Here is a 19,765-nt window from a genome sequence, read left to right as displayed (position 1 = left end):
AATACTGAGGAAAGGGGAAATTGCCTACATAATGGAACAGGAGATGAAGTTTGAACTGTCATTTCTCTTGTCTCCATAGTACTGGATACACAAATATAAAATATATGATCTACCTCCTCCTTCAAACACATCAACGTACAATTAAAACCCACAAAGCTTGACAACCTGTTGTCAAGTTGTTTAAGCAGTTGTTTCAGAATCTGACAGACAAACTTATAAACAAAACGTAGAGCACCAGATCGTGGGATGAGGCAGCATCGTCATGCGGCTTCCTCAGTTACCTCAAAATTTGGAAAACAAAAAAGCAGAGGAATACTTTTTCTCCATGAATAAATAACAGTTTAATCACATTATAGAAATAAAATATGATATGGTAGGAATACACTGGGAATCTTACAGAAATACTATTCTGCTACTGGTAAGTAAATGGTCAAAGCTACTTTTCATGACAATCTGAACAGTACTTGTGTACAAACTATTATACAAGTTGCTAATGAAAAATATTGCAACATTTGCAAGAATGTTACCAGCTCAAACAAACATCTAATGATACAATATTCTTCTAAGAGGAAATAATAATGTTAGATTTACAGACAATAAAGAGTTATGTTCTCCACTTCGAAACACTGGAAATAAAAATCTCAGGTAATCTGATTTCTTTACCTCATATTATCACAAGGAAAAATTCTCCTTTCACTGTGAAACAGCATCCCAAGAGACCCTGTAAACAGTTTATTCAAAGGTAGTATTTGAGATGTCACAGCAACTTCAACAATTTTCCTAGTTCACAATTACAGACTTTTTAGGCCACTGCTTGTACAGATGACTTTTTTTTTTTTTAATTCACTTATTTACATACATTCAGCCCAATAACAGCAGGTAGAACGCGCTGTCGATCTCACAACAGACACACTAAAATTTTCATCGAAAGGCCAGTGCAAGATGTGGATAGTGATTGCACAGCACTGAGGAGATTGTATCATACAAATATACAATTAGACTGTCGAGAATCTAACTCTGCACACGTGTGACATAGATGGTCTTCTCGGTAGATACGTGACACTTGGAGTTGGTACACACACACGTAACTGCAACTAGAGGTGGTGGGTGCATGATGATGATGATGATGATTACGACGGTGTGGGTGGCTGTGGAACACAGTATCGTTTGGCTGTGCTATCACTAAGTGAAGGTAGCCAACTGCAAATTAGGAATACCTAAAGCTGAAGTGTAAATACAGCTTATCTCAGAACGGCAGCAGATTTTTCTAATGAAAGAATAGTTCTACTTAGTGTGCAACATGTAAGGAAATTGTTGCCAACTCTTTAATAAATGGTTCTAAGTGAACCGATGCACTTCCCAGAGCTTTAGAAAAACTCATTATGCAAATGAAGATACTGATGACAGATGATAACATTTCACAGGATGCTATTTCTTATTATATCAGTAAGCACCAAGTTAAGTGCCAAGACAGCCCCATTGTCCCATGATTTATCGTAAAATTTAGAACTTGAATGCACAACAAAATTCCACAAAGTTTGCATTTAATTCACAAGAAGACAGTTTCAAAAATGGCTCTTAAAATACCCTTAACATTTCAAATGGGCTTTCCCCCACCCCTCCAAGAGGACTGCTTGAGGATGGACTAGACCTAGACATAAGAAAGATCTTTCAGAAGGACTTGATATCCTTGGGGAATCCTCTGCAATCCACTGGTTTTGGCTGACTGCAGTGGGCCCCCTGAGAGCACAGTAGTGCCCTGTCCCATCACACAGGTAAGCTGCAGGGGAGGTGGGTGGAGGAGGAAAGTACCCCTGTCTCTTCCAGCTGTTGCTCAGCACCTCACCTGGTCCAATCTTATCTTTAAGAGATGCCCTCCCTCACCAAGCCTAAACTTGGAGCCATGTGCACCCCCACAGAGCCACTGGCTGAAAGGAGCTGGGTGTTTGTTCAGCCACCTGCTCTGGCCTGCACTAAGGGAGCCAGAGACCCAGGGCTGTTGCCCCTTCTCTCTCCCTGCTTAAGCACAAGGATGGGTGGCAGGGCAGTCTGGATTTGGCTCCACTTGCCCTGTGCCACAGAGAAAGTCACCCCTGCTGCAGTAAGTGCCAGGCAGCTAAAGGACTAAGCTGCATTTTCAGCTATTTTGGTAGAAATCAGACAGCAGGATGAAGAAACAGTCTGAAAAACCATGGCAGCAGTGTAGAGGATCCCAGACCTTATGACTCAGAACAGAACCACAGTATCCATGCTGCAAAGGCTATCTGGTAGCATGTTCCTTGTGACAGTCCCAGGCTGCAGAAACTGTCCTGTCATGGAACAGAGTCACTATTTTCCTTCAGTAACTTCTTCCTGGTAGTGTCAAACCTTGTCAGTGGTTTCAGAGAGATGCACCTCAATGCAAGCTATCAGATTTGAATGAACTCAAAACTTTAAAACAAACTACAATTTACTCCTGGCTTTCTCAGTCTTCAGGAACACCATCAGCTGCAGCATTTGTCAAAGCAGGCTCATTCCATGCTCTCTACCTCTCGTTTCCCTTTATTCTCAAGTGCAACTGAAAGGTTGCTTCCTCTAGAACATGGATACACACTTCGGCGTGGATCAAGATGTTCTTAGTACGGTACTTTCACCAGTAATCAATTGGAAGAACTCAATTTTAGAAACAGAATTCGTGTGCAAAGCGTGCAACAAGAAATACAGTTACATTTGGTCATAGTGTCCCATCTTAGCTATGCTACCATGACTCACACTGGTTAGAATACTTACACACACACACACACACGCACACACACGTACACACACAGAGATACTTATTTATATACACGCTCACACAATAAGAAAATGTCTAAGTCTGACAATATTTCCTCCTCTTTTAGTGAAGACGAGAGTTTGGCATCTCAGGCTCTGAATCTGCTTAGACCTGGGATACAGGAATGTGACACACTTCAAGTACACATTGACTGCACAGTGATAACATCGCACATTGAGTCTGACACATGCTGTCTTCAGTGGTCCAAAACCAGCACATGGCTTAAAACCAGATGCCCATTAAAGGAGCCAAATATCCGGAACCTTTGCTTTTCAGTACTTGTGTTCAGGCAATGCCCAAGAGCAGGGCAGTAGTCTGTGCAACCAAAAATAATCCTTCTGTATAAACGCAGTGGTATTTAAAAGTCTGAACCAGTGCATTCCTTTCTCACATTCCTCCTCTATTCCTCTGTTGCTGTTAGTCTCATATGCATATAAAAGTAAAGGGTATTGGGAAATAATTTTAGTAGAAGAACACAAAGCCTCTCCTCTAAGTCCACAGAAGACCACTAAAAGTGTAAAATTTCCAAAATGTCTCATAGGAATTCTTCAAATACAGTAAGTGTTTTCAATGGGGTTTACATATCATGTTTCACGTTATTTCCACGGAATTCTACCTTATCACTTTGTTTAATCAGACAAATATCAATAACACATAATAAAACAGCACACAATTCACGGGACACGACACGTTTTACAAAACCTCTAAACTCAGCACTGCTGCTTTTGGAAAAATTCAGAAACTCCTATTACTTACAGACATGAAATACATTTCACATTGAAATGAACAGCATGATTACAAGGCTTGTTTTTCTAATTTGATGGTATTGGTTTAGGACATGTTATTTTTCAATTAGGTTTCACAATTCTTCTTCACACCCCCAAAGGAACGATTGCTAATCTGGTATTTTCTCTGTCCTCTTTCAGGAAACATTATTATTCAGTAAACACCTTTTGAGAAAAACTTGTGAAAATTTAGCTAGAATCCCTAATTGTAAAACCTGAAGAACTGGCTGATGGTAATGCTCTTAACACAATCATCGCTCAGTTTACAATGACAAACCAAAAAATATTACAGGAGTGTACAAACACGTTAAGCCATGGGTTTGGTTTACTTTGTTGTTGATTTTTTAAATTTTTATTTTTTTTAAACTTAAACTCCTTTTTTTCACAACGCTAAGAAGTCTCTGACTTACAACGCTTCAGCAGTTGTGTCTGTGGAGACAGACATGGTAACTTTGGCAATCTTAACTGTGCTCTTAATGCAGCTCTCGGCAGCCCTGTGCACGTTCCCCGCGTTGTTGGCGTGCTTGTGCTGGCAGTCAGACTCCATGCTGTTATCGAGGGGCTGCGCCGTCCCTTCACAGGTGGGGAACATGCTGCGGAAGGCGTGTCGCAAGTCCTTGCTCCTCAGAGCGTAGATGATGGGATTCACTGTTGAATTCAGCAAACAGAGCATGCTACAGAAGGCAAAGATAGTCTTGATGAGCTTGTTCATTTTCCCAAAGACATCGTACACCATGATGGCAAGGAGAGGGCCCCAGCATATGATTAAAACAACTAGGATAAGGACCAAGGTTTTGGCTAACCTGATGTCCATACGAGTTTGATCAGGCCTAGTGATCTGTACCTTACCATCCTCCGTCGACTGGATGATTATGCTTTTCTGCGTGCCTCGCTGCAGCATGCGAACAGCGTGGCTGTGAGCCTTCCACAGAATGTACATGTAGGCATAGACAATGAACAACAAGAGGACGCTGGTGACCCCGATCCAGAACATCAGGTACGTCTCATCGATGAGAGGGAATATGTCCGAACAAACAGAGTTGAGCTTTTTGCAGTTCCAGCCGAGCAGAGGAAGAACGGCTATTACGATAGCGATGGTCCACATCACACAAAATGCTACGACAGCCTTTGGTCGGGTAACAATCCTTTTATAAGCTAGCGGCCTGTGTATAGAGATGTACCGGTCTATTGCCGTGAGGAAAAGGCTACCTACGGACGCGGTGAAGGAGGCTGTAACTCCACCCAGTTTGAACAAGAAGACGTTGGGGCTATCCTTCCGGTGGAAAACATGGAAATCCACAAAACTGTAGACAAAAATCACGCTGCCCAGGAGGTCGGCCACAGCCAGGCTGCCGATGAAATGGTAGGAGGGTCTGCACCGGAGGCTTCGGGAGTGGAGGATGACGCACAGGACGAGGAGGTTCTCTAGGACTGTGAAGGTGCCCAGGGTGAGCGACAGCACGGCGATGGCCAGCTGCTGGCTGGGGTTCAGGATCATAAAACACTCCATATCCATAAAGTTCTCCCCGCACTGTATATTCTCCTCATTATCCTTAAAAGTGGACAGGGACTTGTTGTAAAACTCTGTGATGTTGACCTGCTCTGAGGGAATAATGCTCAACAGGGAATCATCTCCTCCAGTCATTTTTTCTTGGAAAGGATCACCCCTGAAGGAAGAAAGGGGGAACTTTTGGGGGTAGTACCCCATCTTGGATGCCATGTCGCCTTTCATGTCTTCGTACTGGATATCGTTGGAGCCCACGTAAAGGAGATCTGTCGTGATTGTTCGGAAGGTTGTATCTGCGAGGCCATCTAGAATTGACTTCATAACCCCAGTCTTGTTGGTTTCAGAGATACTTGGGGGATGGAAAAATGCATCGGAGGAAGTCCTATATGGGGAAAAGATCAGACTTCATTAACATAAACAGGGTGACAAACTCCACGGACAACTTAGCTGAGCTGTGTCAAACAAAATCAACCCTTCTCTGGTATTCAGTGCAGGTCTAACTTTGCAATTGTGGGAAATCAGGGTGGGTAGAGCACTTAGAGAGAAATCACCTAGATTTCACTAAAACTGAATTACACTAAGAAGCGACATGAAAAACAGAGGCACAGGGAATTGAGTGTTTCACAGGAAAGAAATTTTCATTTCTCATCAAAACCTTATGAGCTGCTCCACCAGAAAGATATTTTTCTCAGCTTCTGATTGCAAAGCACCTTGCAGACCAATATTCCTTGGGCTTGCTTCATTTAGATAATACCAAGAGCCACTGCGAGAGCAGCACTAAACTGAGTCACCACCTTCTTTGTTTTTCTTTCAAAAGGCACAGAGGATTTTGAAAAATTGACAAGAGAGAGGCGACAGGGACAGAGCCATGCACTCCAGATTTCACAGCTCGCCCAGTATGCCTCTATATTCTTATTATCCTGCAATGGCAATCTGAGGTCTATTAACATCCTGAATTTGCTACTGCAAACTTATTAGCAAGGTATTCGATCAATAAATATATCGTTTCATTACACTCATATACAAAGATTATTCTATTCCTTCCTTCTGCTAAGCAAACTAAGGTACTGGAATGTTTGTGCAATATGAGGGAGGTGGGTTACCCAGCTGTTACCCAGCTCTGTCCACAGTTTCACGAAAGGTGACAGCCATGCTAAGTCAGTGAGAGAATCAGTGATCTGCTCTGTACACACCAGAAACCTCAGTCAGGATGGTTCAAGTTTGCATAGATAAACATGGCACCAAGTTTAAGCCATGGCTAAAATTCCAGGCATAAGGAACCAGGAGCTACTGCTTCTGTGAGAAGCATTGTAATGTAATTTGTACCCCTGGGAATACCCTCAAAAACATTCTGTCCACTCCAAAACTGGGGGGACTCAGCAGAAGGTCCCCAAGTAGCCAGTGGTCTCAGATCTGTCAAGTACAGCCTTTGCTCATGGATGGTGTTTAGTTGTGGGGAACAACTCCTGGTCAGGGTTCCCTTGGGAGAGGACCCCACCAGCACCTGAGCATGCATCAACATATAAGACAAATCTTAAAGCTCTTGTTATGCTGTACTCCTTTATATTACTTTGCTGGTAGAAAATGCCTTGAATATGGATTGAACATCTGCTTTAGGGCCCCCTTCCACCACCTCAATGGATGAGAGTGATCTGAATACAAATAAGAGCCAGAATCACTACTGTGCTACAAATATTCTACATCTGCTATGGGACATCTCGATGATTAATCAGCAACAGGAGCAAACCAAGCTTCTTCTTGTTTTTAGTGGGGAGGAAATTGTTGCACTCAAGAAATCCTAGATGCCAGTACATAGGCCTGTACTGACCTGACCTGTTCACTCTACACAACTGACAATAAATGCTCAGAAAGGCTGCAAGAGTTTATTTAGTACAAAATCAGAGTACTGATCACCTCAACTCCTAAAGAGAAGACATGCACAGTAGGTACCACTGTTCTCTTTTCCCATGAAAACTATAGGAAAGAAGAAAAGAATGCCTCTCTACAACAATAGCAGTACTCAAAAATATGTGAAATCGTGAGCATTTCCAAAGAAGCAGAGATCACTTGGCTGATGATATATTTATACTGCCCTTATAGCATGTGAACACTCAAGACTTTTTCCATAGCTCTTTCAAGTTTTGCCTTTTATTAAGCAGGCCTGGACATTGAGTATTAAAGGGAATATATGAACCTTTAGAAGACCTTCTAGAAGAACCTTTAGACCTTCAGAAGACACTGCAACTCCAATGCTGCGAATGAGTACAAACAACCCTTACCAGGATAGACACAACACACAAAATATACTGGCTGAGTCAGCATTTGCAGACACAGTTTTCTCAGCAAATAACAATTATTAGACAGACAGACAGTATTAAGGAATTTAATTTTGAGGGCGTGAGCAGAGAAGGAGGGAAATGTCACTGAAGCATACATTAAAAATGAACAGCAATCATCTAATATGGAAGGTACTTTTCTGTTTTATAGCTGTTCCTAGAGAATTTGCAGATGTTACACGCTGCAAAGATGACTCCGCTGATAAATCTGCTTTGGGTGAAGCTTGGCAACTTTAAGCTTGGCATTGTAACACCATTTTACAACCAGAAGTGAAGAATGTGTTATTAATTTAAAAACTACCCAAAAATATTAAATAAAAAAGTAGTTCTATAAATATGTAAATATTGCTGTGGTATCCTCTACTATTCAAGCTTTTGACAGAAGGGAACCATTTTAATGAGTAAAGCCACAGCCCCATGTCGAGAAGATTATGTCTGAGGAAAGCTTCATAAATTGTATTCAACTGAGCACTTCTGCTACACAGACAAACAAATTGTTATGAGGTAGCTGATCCCTGCTGGAGTCATGTCAAGTACAGACTTTCTCAGAATTAGGTGCCATGCAACCCGTACCTTTATTTGAAATACAAATGAAAGAACACGAATTTTTGTGTGCTCTTTTGAATGTGGCAGTGAGTTATGTGACAATATCACTATGCATGCATATGCTATGCTAACAACATGGTTAATGGGATCAGGAGAGGCAAGTCTTACTTTGAATGTCAATGATTTTTTTTTCCTCTGTATTTTTACATTGAGATTATTACAGTAATTTTCACCTTATTGTTTCTGCAAAGAGAGTTTTCTTTCAGAGTACTTGGGAGTTCATTAGTAGTGTAGTTTAGGCTTTGGGGGATGCTGCTAACATTAATTTTGGTTTTGTTTGCTGCTGGGAATATCCTAATTGGAAATTTCTAGCAGTATGTGTGCATGCACCTATTCAAGCTGCAGTTGATTTTTATTAAAGTTGCAGTAAAACAACCATTTGCCTGATCTGGAATTACACTTTACAGGAAATTCATTTATTTTAATTTAGATACTAGTTTATCCCAGTATAAGCTCACTATTAAAATGCACTGAAGAGATCAGCGAGGTTTTCCATCGCTGTCTGGTGAAAACAAGACTGGATCTCTGGCACTGCAGATATCAGGACACAGGTGCTGCATGATTTGACATAGAAAGAAAAGACAGTGACAGAAGCAATGCCAGTGTCACACACATTTTGGCTCTGAGCATTTCTGTCCAAACCTGGAGTGGTGAGCAGGCAGCACCCATGAAAGCAGACACCCCACACCATGCAGCCACACTGCTCTTTGCAGCTGGCTTCAACACAATCCAAACCCGTTCTGCCCAAGAGCCATGACAATCTCCACAGGAAATATTCCAGGAGCCCCTCTGGCTTCTCAGAGCTTCCAGAGGGAAGAAATGTCCTCCACACAGGTTCATCCTCTCTCCCTGGGGCTGGAGTGACAGCTGTGTGCTGCAGAAAGCTCCTCTCATGGGCAGAGTGGCAGTAAGGGAGAGTCTCCCCGTTCTGCCAAGAACTCTCCTGCCCTGCCAGAATCCACTCTTCCAACTTTGAGTTTTCAAAGCTCTCAGCTTCATTCCTTTCATAAATGAGCTCAACTACCTCACTCATTTTAAAAGAGCTTTTAAAAAGACTGAAACATTGATTAAATATGAAGGACAGGCTGCACCAACACTGGCACTCAAAATGTTTCGTGCACTTCCACAACTGCATGCAATTCACAGCAAGTACTGAATTATGATTGAAGATAAGAATTAAACAACAGAGAAAAACTTCAAGGATCTTTTATCTTGAAGACCAGAGCAGAACAATCATAGCTGAGCACCATTTCAGACCGTTCTCCCATCACCCGGCAGCTGTTGATGGGCACTGCCAGCCCAGCTGTGCGAAGTGACCGCCACTAGGTGGAGTGGCTTTGACAAACTCCCGGCTGAGCTGTCTGCAGCGACAGCCTTCAACTTCCTTCGGCCCTTTTTCCCCGCCTACTTTACCAGGGATCAAACACATGAGGTGTTAAACATCACCTGAAGGTCGGAGACACAACTTTGTAAGGCTCTGTCTTCAAAGTGAAAGAATTAGTGAAGAATCGAGGGGGCAAGCCTTACTAGTGCCCTCCACTGTGTGCTTACATACAGCCCTAAAAGATGCTTGGGTATGAGGATGTAAATACACTTCAGGCAAAATAAAAAATATATATAGTATGTAAGAGGCTGGTAACTCATCATCAAGGACAATAGGGGGAATTATACCTCCTTTGGACTTCTTGTTGGTCCACAAGACCAGTCCACTTGGGGAACAAGAACATGACTTCATTAAAATGCTATTACCTATCTTCTCCTGCTGTTCTGGGGTAGAAGAAGAGCTGGAAAGGTTTTATCATTGTCTACAAAAAGAGCGAAATTTGTTACAATTTTCAAAATAGGATGATTGATAAAGCAATTTTAATAGCCTGAATAGAAGGAGTGAGTATTTATGCTCTTCCTCGGAAGTAATTATGAGCAATACAATGACGATACTGATAGCTGCAAAAATGTTGACATTGCAAGAAAAGGAATCAAAACAAGAAAGGGGAATCCACAATCAAATCTTTTTGGCTTCCATTTTAGAAAATATTTTGATCTCCATGTCTATACATTCCTTCTATGATAATCATAGTTAATTAAGAACAGGCTAAAGGACAAGTAGGAAGAATTCAATCAATTTCTGAATGCATAAAAATACACAAATGCACTTTCCTTGTTTATACCTTAAAAGGCTCTAAGTCATTCAGAGAAGAGCATTATTTTCTGATAAGTTTGCATAGTGCCCAATAAGTAGAACTCCTCCCAAACTGGGTCCACAAAGTACTACCACAGGAGAAACAGCAATAATTTACACTCATATGCAGTCAGCTGTAAAACTGCGAGAGAAATGAGATCTACCATGGTAACTGTTGGCCTCTAGAATTAGAACTGTCCTATAAAATGAAAATTTATATGGCTAATAATTACCTTATCCCATATGGTGATGGACAATACAGCTTCGAGGACAGAACAAGGTTTCCAAGCCTTAGAGAAAGAAATGTGCAGACTGAGAAATGGCACTCTCAGACTCAGTAACACCAAGTAAGGAAAGAACACATGCTGAGAAGAATGCGAAGGCAATGCTACCCCTATCCTATTTACTGGTTTACTACTCCATCTCCAAAACTGTGCTACTCCTAGCTAAAAATGGCAAATATGCTGTCACTCCTAATTTGGGAAAACTTGCATTCATTTCAGTCAGAATTTTCTCTGTGTGAGGGATCGGGAAGGAGCACAGACACTAGGAGAGGAGCAAATTAGGGATGTTATCTTCTAGATACAGCAAGGCACTATCAGCTATGGGGTAAACTAGGGCATGCAAGTAATGAACCCAATTTTGTTCTTATGTAACATGATCATATCTTTGGCAAGCTGAACCTTAATTAGCAAGAAGGCACATCTACATGGTTATTTGTGTTAATTAACATACCGTTTGCACACTAGCAGGATAAGGGCTGGACTGTTCCAATTTGTGGGCAAATAGCTCCTATGTGACACCCCCCAGCATCCAGCAGCTGACAACCTGAACAAAAACAAAACAAGGGGGAAAATGGTGTTAATCAGTGATTCAGTGATGGACAATATTTTTAAAGGAATAGTACTATTTCCTCCCTCCAAAGTTGGCAAGATGTGTGTACCAGTTTTAGCACAGGTGATTTGCAGGTACAGAGGAAAGGAGGCTGCACCTTACATCCCAAACAGCCAGAGCATATACATGTGTCTAATATCATAGAGGTTCAAAAGCAAGGCTGAAGTCCTGCTCCTTCTGGGGCGAGGGAAGGACCAAAACTTTGCTCTCTGTGAGCCAGGTGAGCATGATGGCAACCTCTACATCCTCCTGCCCATCTCTGAATTGCTCGAGTTGTTCCATGTTGGATTGAGAGCTAAACATCCAGAAATAAAGACACCAAGTGATATTCCAAGAGGCAGGGTGTATGCCTGATGAGAGGCTTAGCTTGAAGCCCTTCCTCTGAATTAAGCAAACCAAGGATGCACCTCCTGCATCCCACAGAGATGCAGAGGAGGAAGTGTGGGGGCAGCTGCCCTGTCTGCCTGTGAAAAATCTCTAGAACTCCTGAGGTCACCCAAAACTCCTCAGCTTGTAAAACAGAACCCCTTATACAACACATTTCCTACCAAGTTATAGACAAGATGAAGTACTGAAGTCACAAACCAGCCAAGAGGACCATCAGGGTAATATTAACAGGAAACCAGAGCTACCTGCTCTGCCCAGCTTTTGGGAGAAGGGATGGAAGGCAGAGGTGACTATTGTAAAACTGTAGATTTACAGATCTTTCACAGTTTACTTCATATTGTCTTAATTTCATCTAAAAATAGAATTTTGAAAGAGGATGAGGAATCTTGCTGAAGTATGAAAGACTCAGATGAAAGGAAACAGTGAAGCAATCATGACCTTGTTACTTGCTTAAAATCACAGTTTAAGGACTGGTTTCCCGATAAAGGACTTTCTATTCTTTTCCAATGAAGAAGAATGAACAGATAATATGAAAAGTTTGATACAATGCCATGGTACTTACATTCTAAAGAAAATGGAAGAGAACTGGAATGGAAGCTGGTTAATTTTGAACTCTCAAAGTTTATCACAAAAGAGTTCATCTCGGATTTTAAAATTCCGACAGAAATCCTGTCATTTCCAGCCTCTTCTCTATCCATTCTCTAATGCCAAAAGGTGCAGGCACTTATTGCTGAGCAGAATTGACATAAATGTTAAATGGGGACAGAGAAGCCCAGCCAGGTGCAAAAGAGATAAGGGGTTAACACTCAATCTCTTAGAAGTACCTAGAAGAAATGGCAGCTTAGTACACGTGTAGTTTAAGGGAGAGAAGTAATTTGAAACAACAGAGCAGGACATAAAAGACCAGGCTCCATTAGATCATAAATGCTAAAGGTCTCCAGAAGAATGTAATATCTAGAGGATTAAACTGGAGGAAAACCACATTTATTAGGAAGAAAAGAGAGAGAGAGGGAGAGAACCACTCCTAGAAAATAGTTTCCATCCAATGACCAGAACAGAACACAGAAGGTCACAAATTTGTTGCAGCAGAAGATATTAGAGAACTTTATTAAAAGAGTAAGGTTTAGAGACAGAAAAATAGCAAAAACATCAGGCTCCAGGGAGAATTCTCATAAACTGCACAGAGTATATGTCTGCCGTCTCATCCCCCCTCAACAAATCGGCTGTAACAAGTTTTAATTAAAGAAATCATGAGATAGCAAAGAGATGCCAAGAGCAATGGTAATGTGGGTTAAGTTGGTTAATTGGTGTGGTAAGGATTGCTAGGAGAGAGGAAGGATAACTACTGTCCTTATACTGGGAATAAGACATCTCCAAGCAAGACAGGAGCAAAGTGGAGAAAGGCGAAAAAGGAAGACTCAAGTGGAAATGCCTCAGTGAGGCAGGGATACAGATTTTAGAGAAAGAGTCTTTGTGATAGGCTGGAGGAAAGCAGATCAGGTGGAGAAGAAAATTCATGAGAGAAAACCTCCCTCCTCTTCTGAGCTGTGTGAACTTCAGAGACACCTCCATAAGCTGAAAGATAAAGCTAATGGGATCTTTCATATCTCACCATAAAGAAAGAACAGATCCACTGCTCACTCTGCAGGCAATGACTTGCTCTTTTGAAAGTTGAAAGTCCATTTCTGATCTGTATTCAAATGATGAAGAAAGATGCAAAGGGCTCTGAGAAGCCATCCTTGGTAAGGTCAGAGAAAAGGACAGCACTGTACACACTGACAGTTGGGATCAGGCTGGGGACACTCAGGAGAGGTTAGCTGAGCAAATTTGGCCAGGGACATTAACAAAAATCAAACTGCTTAAGGAAAATGACATAGAGGATACAGAGTTCAAAGGTGGAAAGGAAGAGAGTGCTCAAATGGAGACACTGAGTGACCCATACAGCGGAAAAACACACCAAAAGTGAAAAAGACATCCACAGTCAATGACAAATGTTAGTGCACAGAAGGCCAGCAACACATTGCAAAGCAACATCCCTTCTACCTCAGTTTTCAAGAGTCTGCCTCTCCTGCAGACTTTTTTTAGGCCATCAAGTACTGGCAATGCTCAGAAGCTAGGACAAAAAGGCTTTTGGGAAACTGTGATGTCCCGTGCCACCACCATTAGCAAAGGACAAAAATACGCACTCCCAATTAAAAAATTAAAACCATTTTTTCATTTCTAGAGATGTCTGGCCTTTCCTAAGATTTAAATAAGCTCAGATAACTGTCTTCATAGTTATATTCACAACATAATGATATTCAAATATACTGCCTTCACACACACAAATAACTTGTGAAATTATTTGCCAGCATATTAAGCCACTACACCAGATTGCTTGGCAATGGTGTATGTCTTTGAAATATGCAGATGCTTTTCTTTTTTTAAAAAAAGGAGAGAGGGAGGGAAGAGGAGAAGTGAAAAAGAATTACAGTAGAATTTGATACCCAAGTAGCAGAACAACAAATTGTGGAGAGACTTCAACCAATATTACATCAGACTTGGAAAAATAGCTAAAATATACTGAGGGATGAGTTATGAATTTATATATATAGGTATACTTCTATGCATAAACTTACAAATAGACATAAACAAAAAAATCACATGCCTAGAGGAAGAACTGAAGTCTCACAAACCCATGCATGTCATGCATAAACCCAAATTTCAAGTGCTAGAGTACATGCAGACAAGTGTAGGTACAAAAAATATAGGCAAGATGATTGCTGAACATCCTTCTGAATCCCCTTATACACAGCCTTTTTGCCTAAAGGCAAGAATCTAAAAATAATATATCTATCACTGAGATCCTGCAAAAGTTTTTTTGCATGTATGCATACATATGTCACCTAACATTCCAGGCATGTACATAGTCTGGACTTCAGTGCTGCATTCCTTAAAACAGAGGCACAACTGACTAAGAGCAGTGATTTCTGAGAGCATGTTTCACATCCTCAAGAGAACAGGAAGGTGGGAGCCCCCCAAGATCCTAAACATAAACTTTGAAATGTTTCCCAAAATGCAGAAAGATGGAAACTACTCCAGTGAGGGCTGAAGGGGAATTGACAGTACAGACCTGCTCCTGCTCAGTACTTTGTAGTGAGTAAACACATCTTTCTTAAGAATACATAATTGCCATAAAAGAGGTTAACAAAGGATGAGGCACTATTTGATGCCATCTAGCCTCATTCTACAGAAACAATACAACATCTGAATTGTATAGAACATCCACTTTCACCAACAGTCCAGCCAAGGTATAAGAAGTGAACATCATACTGGCACACACTGTAATGAAATACCTATTTTGTCTGTAATTTGGATGTGGCCAGTTTCACCAAGAAAGGATGTTCCCACTGAAGAGAAGCAGAACCAAGCTTGGGGTGTGCACCACCATAATGCCCCTGCATGAGGCACAAATGGCAGAATAAAATGTGCTCCTACCTTATGTTGCAAACCCGATCATTTTTCATGGGCAAAAATGGTACCTTCGGGAAAAAGGGGAAAAAAAAAAAGTTCTTTCTAACGAGAAATTGATTTATAAGGGCTTACAGCCATTTCAAAAGGACAGGTCATAGCTGGTTTCAGCAGTCATTAACAAAGCCACACACTTTCAAAGGGTGTGAGTTTTGGGGGGGAATCCTTATCCCACCAACAGCGATGGGATGTGCACTTTTGGCAGCAGTACAGTGTCAGTCTAGAAATGGAGACATCCAGAGCAGCACTGAGAAGACAGGTTGTCACATTTTTAACTTTGCATTAGTAACAAATGCTCTTGCATTAACAAATGCTCTTGCTGTCTATTCTGGCACATTTGCAAGCTTGCTTTTAGGTACAAGGGACTTGCATGCATTTCCACTGCAGATAAGAAAACAAGAGCAGCCTTGTTATGATTAAAAGGGTCTATTTCCCTCTGCCTTCTGCCTTGTGTGTCCATCTGCATAGCTGCTTTGAACTTGGCCAACTCCCAGTGTTAGGGTCGCCCACAGTATGAATTTTAAACCATCAACAGACTGCGGATTTGCTGCTAGAGAAGAGAAAAATCTCCAAATTCTCACCTAAATGGCCAATGAGTGGTTTTGTAGAACATTCATCATGTTACATAGCCTAAAACATTTCAGAAATTGCAGCAAGAAAATAATTTACTGTTTCATGAGGACTGTCAAATAAAGACAAAATAGACATCTGGAAAGAAATTAATAACAATCACCATTGAGAAAAACGGATTCTGCAGATGCCTAGGTAGGTCACTATATGACTAGAGAGGTCACAAAGTTTGCATTTGAGAAGTTACAGTGATTTCTCTTTAAACCATGCAGAACTAGAGAAACTAGGAGAGCTGAAGACAGTGCATGAGACCTGCAGCATCAAGAATGGCAATGTATTCATAAAAATCTTGGGCAATACTAAATTAATACATGAGTTTCAATTCTTAGTCTCCTCACCTACCTCCCCTCAACTCAATAAAAAAGAAAACCATGTCAGCTCTCCCTCTCTAGTGTGTAGCATTTTCAGCACCAAAATTCCCAGTGGGATGCAAGCATTTAGAGACAGCCACATTAAAGGCTGAAAGTCAAAAAAAAAGTTATTTCTTTCTAAACTTCTGCTGCCCAATCAAAAACTTGTAATAGAGGAAGTTAAAGAGAGGTTTGCACTGGCTAAGACCTGCCAGTCCTTCAACAGAGCATGAAAGCCTTTAACGGGATCCTTTATGCAACTGAGCTCACATCATTCATCAAAGAACAACAGCCAGGATCAAAGGCATCCACCGGCTCATCCTCACAAGACTATAACCTGCTTCCACCTTCACCTTGAGTTTTATAGGTATTTTGATTCCATTCCTGTGTGTTTAGGTATCACAGACTGGTCAACGAGCTAAATTCTCAGCAAATAAGTAAATTTCTTTACCTAGCCAACTTTTTTTTTTCCTTTCTGGCAATAGGTGCCTGCTGGCTCAGTCAAACAATTATTGTTTTTATGAATTCTGCTTTAAAATGGTTTTATTCAAATGGTTCTGCCTCTTATTCAAATGACCAACAGATAATAAAGCAAAGCTGTTACTCGTTGCTACAAAACTAATTTTAACCTCAAGCAAATCAGGAATTACACATTCATCTTCTGAACTATTTAAAGATGTTACGTTCATTTCTTTTATGACTGATTTAATAAACTCTGCCTGAATAACAAATATTCCTACAATAGTCACAGGGTCTTTTTCTCTTCTTGAGAAGGAAAAACACATGCTGGTGGTTGATATGAGGTGTAACACAAAAATAATTAAGCACAGCCAAGTAATTTTAGCAATGCTGTACATTTTGTTATTAAACATCATATTTAGTAGCGCTCTGATTCTTTGCCTTAACAGCAATGCCACCCCCAGCAGAGAATGCCATATTCCTTTAAGGAAGGGTGAACAATAACAATGAAAACAACATGATGCATCTAAGAAAAAAGGAAAAAAAATTACTACACCTTTAGCAGGTTAAAAAAGCTACATTGTTTTTGTTTTTTTAAACCCTAGGAGAGACTCAAGGGGAATTTTGTTATCTGGCTGTATGTTATAGATGAGCCTTTATCTTCTGAAAGAAAAAAAAAACATGTGCAGAAACTCTTAATGTTATAATTTACTGCCATACAGAAAATAACAGTGATAACAATTTTAGAGAAAGAAGGAAAACTATGGACTTCATCTTCTGACACCATTTTACTTAATCAAACTGCAATCACAGTAATGAGCTCTCTCCTACCAAAGGCTCGGTACATACCTCATCCATGGGTATTCTCAATGGAGATTTGCAGACGTCTTTGAGACAAAAAGATGCCCATTTGAAATAAGCCCATCTGGATACTCAAAATTATTTCTCAACAGATGAAGATTTCACATGACAAACGCTGCGTTAAGTTTAAAAGGCTCACTCTTTTTCAGCTCTTACCCCCCAGATTTCCAAATTTCAGACAAAAACAAACCAACCAACCAACCAACAAACCCTACTGATATTCTGAGGATGCTGAACGCCTAAGTGACATTTTTTAACGGAACATCGCTGCGCGCAAAATTGCGAACCGCCTTTTATTTCGGTCACAGCCTCACAGACAGAGTTTTGAGAGGAAAAGTGCACAGGAAAGCCGGGCTGAATGCTACCCGCTGTAAATCACCAGTGGGTCAGGACGAGAGGAAAAACCTCCGGTGTCAGATAAGGTCCTGAGGGAGCCCGGGAGGCTACCGGCTCCGCGCACAGAAGAATAGACGCGTGTTAACCATAACGCCACCAGCCGCCCGCACCCCCGCCCGCTGCCGGGCTCCCCTCGGCCGCCGGGTCCCCCCTCCTCGGGCCGGGCTCGCGAAGCCGAACTGCGCTCCCGGGACCACCGGCTTGTCCCGGGTGGCCCTCGGGCTACCTCCGACTCGCCCCAGCCGCCCGAGGCGGCGGCGCGGGGCCGTGCCCGGGGCACAGGCGAGACCCGCGCGGTCCCCGGCCCCGCCGCAGCGTGGGTCGCGATCGCCGCGGGACGCAGCGGTGGATCGCGGGGAGGGATGCTCCGCAGACAGCCGCCTCCCCTCCGCCCGTTCCGCCGTCGGGGCAGGCGGTGTCATTCCCCGAAAAACCCCCTCCCACCCACGCCGCCAACAAACTTTGAGGAGGACGAAGGGTCCCTGGCCCCCGACCGGGGGGCACCCGCCGCCCTCCCCTGCCCCCCCGCCGCCCGCGCCGTCCTTACCCTCCGCACGGCACCGGCCGCGTTCCCCGCCCGCTCCGGCCGCGCCGACCCCCGGCAGGGAGCAGGAGCGCCGCCCCACCCGGGCACCCCAGCACTGGGGAGCGCCGAGGAGGCGGTGCCGGTGAGGGGAAGGAGGAGGTGAGAGACTTCTCCCCCCGGCTGCCTCCCCTTCTTCGCTTCCCTCCCCTCGGCGCCTCCTCTCCGACCACCGCCGCCCTCGCTCGCCCGGCTCAGGCGGCACGCCGGGCTCCGCCGCCCTGCCGCCGCCGCCGCCGCTCCATGTGCCGCCCGCCCGCCCCCTCCTCCGCCGCCTCCGCCCGCCGCCGCCTCGGCGCGGGGAGGCAGCGCGGGAGCCTCCGGGCGCCCGGCGTGGCTCCGGCACACGCCGCCGCTGCGTCCCCCCCGCCTTCCGCCCCGCTCCGGTCCCATTTATGAAGCCCGGCGCCCATCACGTGTCAGTGTGTGCCTTTTGTCCCGGCCCTGGCAGCACCGGGGCGGACAGGCGGCGCTGGCCAAACTTCGCCCCGGGGGAGGGACATGGGAACACCGGGGAACACCGCGGGGGGCGGGCGGCGGAGAGCGGCTCCGTTTCGGGCCGTGCCCCACCCCGCTTCCCGCCGGCCGTGGGCGCTGCCCGGCCGCGAGCCCCGTCCTGCCGGCGCTCCGCCGCCGCGCCCCCCGGCCGGGCGCCGAGGAGCGGGGCCGGGGAGGCGGCGCGCCGGCCCCCAGCCAATGTGGAAGGCAGCGCCTCCTCCGGCCCGGGGGGGCGGACAGCGCATCCCCGCCGCGGGGACCCGGCCCGGCCCCGCCACCCGCCCGCACCGCGTGGGGACAGCGGGGACCGGCTCCGCTCTCGCCCCGGGGCCGCGGGGCTGGCGCACGCAGCGGGCTGCGGAGGTCGGTGGCTGTGGCCGCCCTCGTGGGGCGTCCTTTCCCCGTCCCAGTATTTCCTGTGGAACACCAGGGTTTTGACATACTTTATTTCCCTTTTTCTCACTACCCGAATCCCGCCTTCGGTGTTTTCGGGCTTACACGAAAACCGTCATGGCAACCCTCAGAAGTGATGGGGATTCCCTCATCTCTGGGGGGCGAAATGGCTCCAAAGGTGGGCAGGCAATGGGCATAACTGGAAAGGTGAGCTTTATTCAGCAGCCAGTTCCTAAACACTGTAATATCTAGCTGGCTTTGATCGTGTGTTTCTGCCTCTGCAGCATCATACATATGTATTTGTCTTCACACGAATTAATACTGAAACATGATAAATATTTATCATTTGACATGGTGTCTAAAGACATTAACTGGTCCATCTACCATTTACCTGAACTGGTACATCTGTGCACAGAGGAGGAATATGTGATTCTCCTTGTTTATCAGGTTAAGAAAACACTCAACTCTTCACAAGTGATGATTAAAGGTTTCCCGTGGCTGTATTTTAGGGATGTCCAATTCAAGATGTGTCTGCTGTCTCGCTGGACCCCCAAGGTCTGAGGCAACAAAATCTCCAGG

The 19,765-nt window shown here is 43.9% G+C and overlaps 1 protein-coding gene across 8 annotated transcripts; it reads right to left on the bottom strand.

Annotated features, from left to right (window-relative positions):
- Positions 1-316: 316 nt before the first annotated feature.
- On the bottom strand, positions 317-18,949 carry CNR1 (cannabinoid receptor 1). 8 transcript variants are annotated; one of them, XM_071443166.1, is made up of 5 exons: positions 18,260-18,949; positions 14,984-15,027; positions 10,961-11,053; positions 10,459-10,515; positions 317-5,486 (listed from the first exon to the last, which is right to left on the bottom strand). In XM_071443166.1, exons 1-5 carry the CDS (start codon positions 18,686-18,688, stop codon positions 4,004-4,006), a joined length of 2,106 nt encoding a protein of 701 aa, XP_071299267.1. In that variant the 5' UTR covers positions 18,689-18,949; the 3' UTR covers positions 317-4,003. The 8 variants fall into 8 exon arrangements, with proteins under 8 accessions (XP_071299267.1, XP_071299285.1, XP_071299277.1 ...); XM_071443184.1 differs by lacking the exon at positions 18,260-18,949 and adding an exon at positions 17,305-17,877; XM_071443176.1 differs by lacking the exon at positions 10,459-10,515.
- Positions 18,950-19,765: the final 816 nt, after the last annotated feature.

Source organism: Agelaius tricolor, unplaced genomic scaffold (genome assembly GCF_023055355.1).
Source record: "Agelaius tricolor isolate 1412-34295 unplaced genomic scaffold, bAgeTri1.0.p SCAF_1, whole genome shotgun sequence".
In the NCBI taxonomy this organism is placed as follows: Eukaryota; Metazoa; Chordata; class Aves; order Passeriformes; family Icteridae; genus Agelaius; species Agelaius tricolor.
The sequence above is the reverse complement of the archived record's forward strand: the minus strand, read 5'-3'. Positions and strand labels throughout refer to the sequence as shown.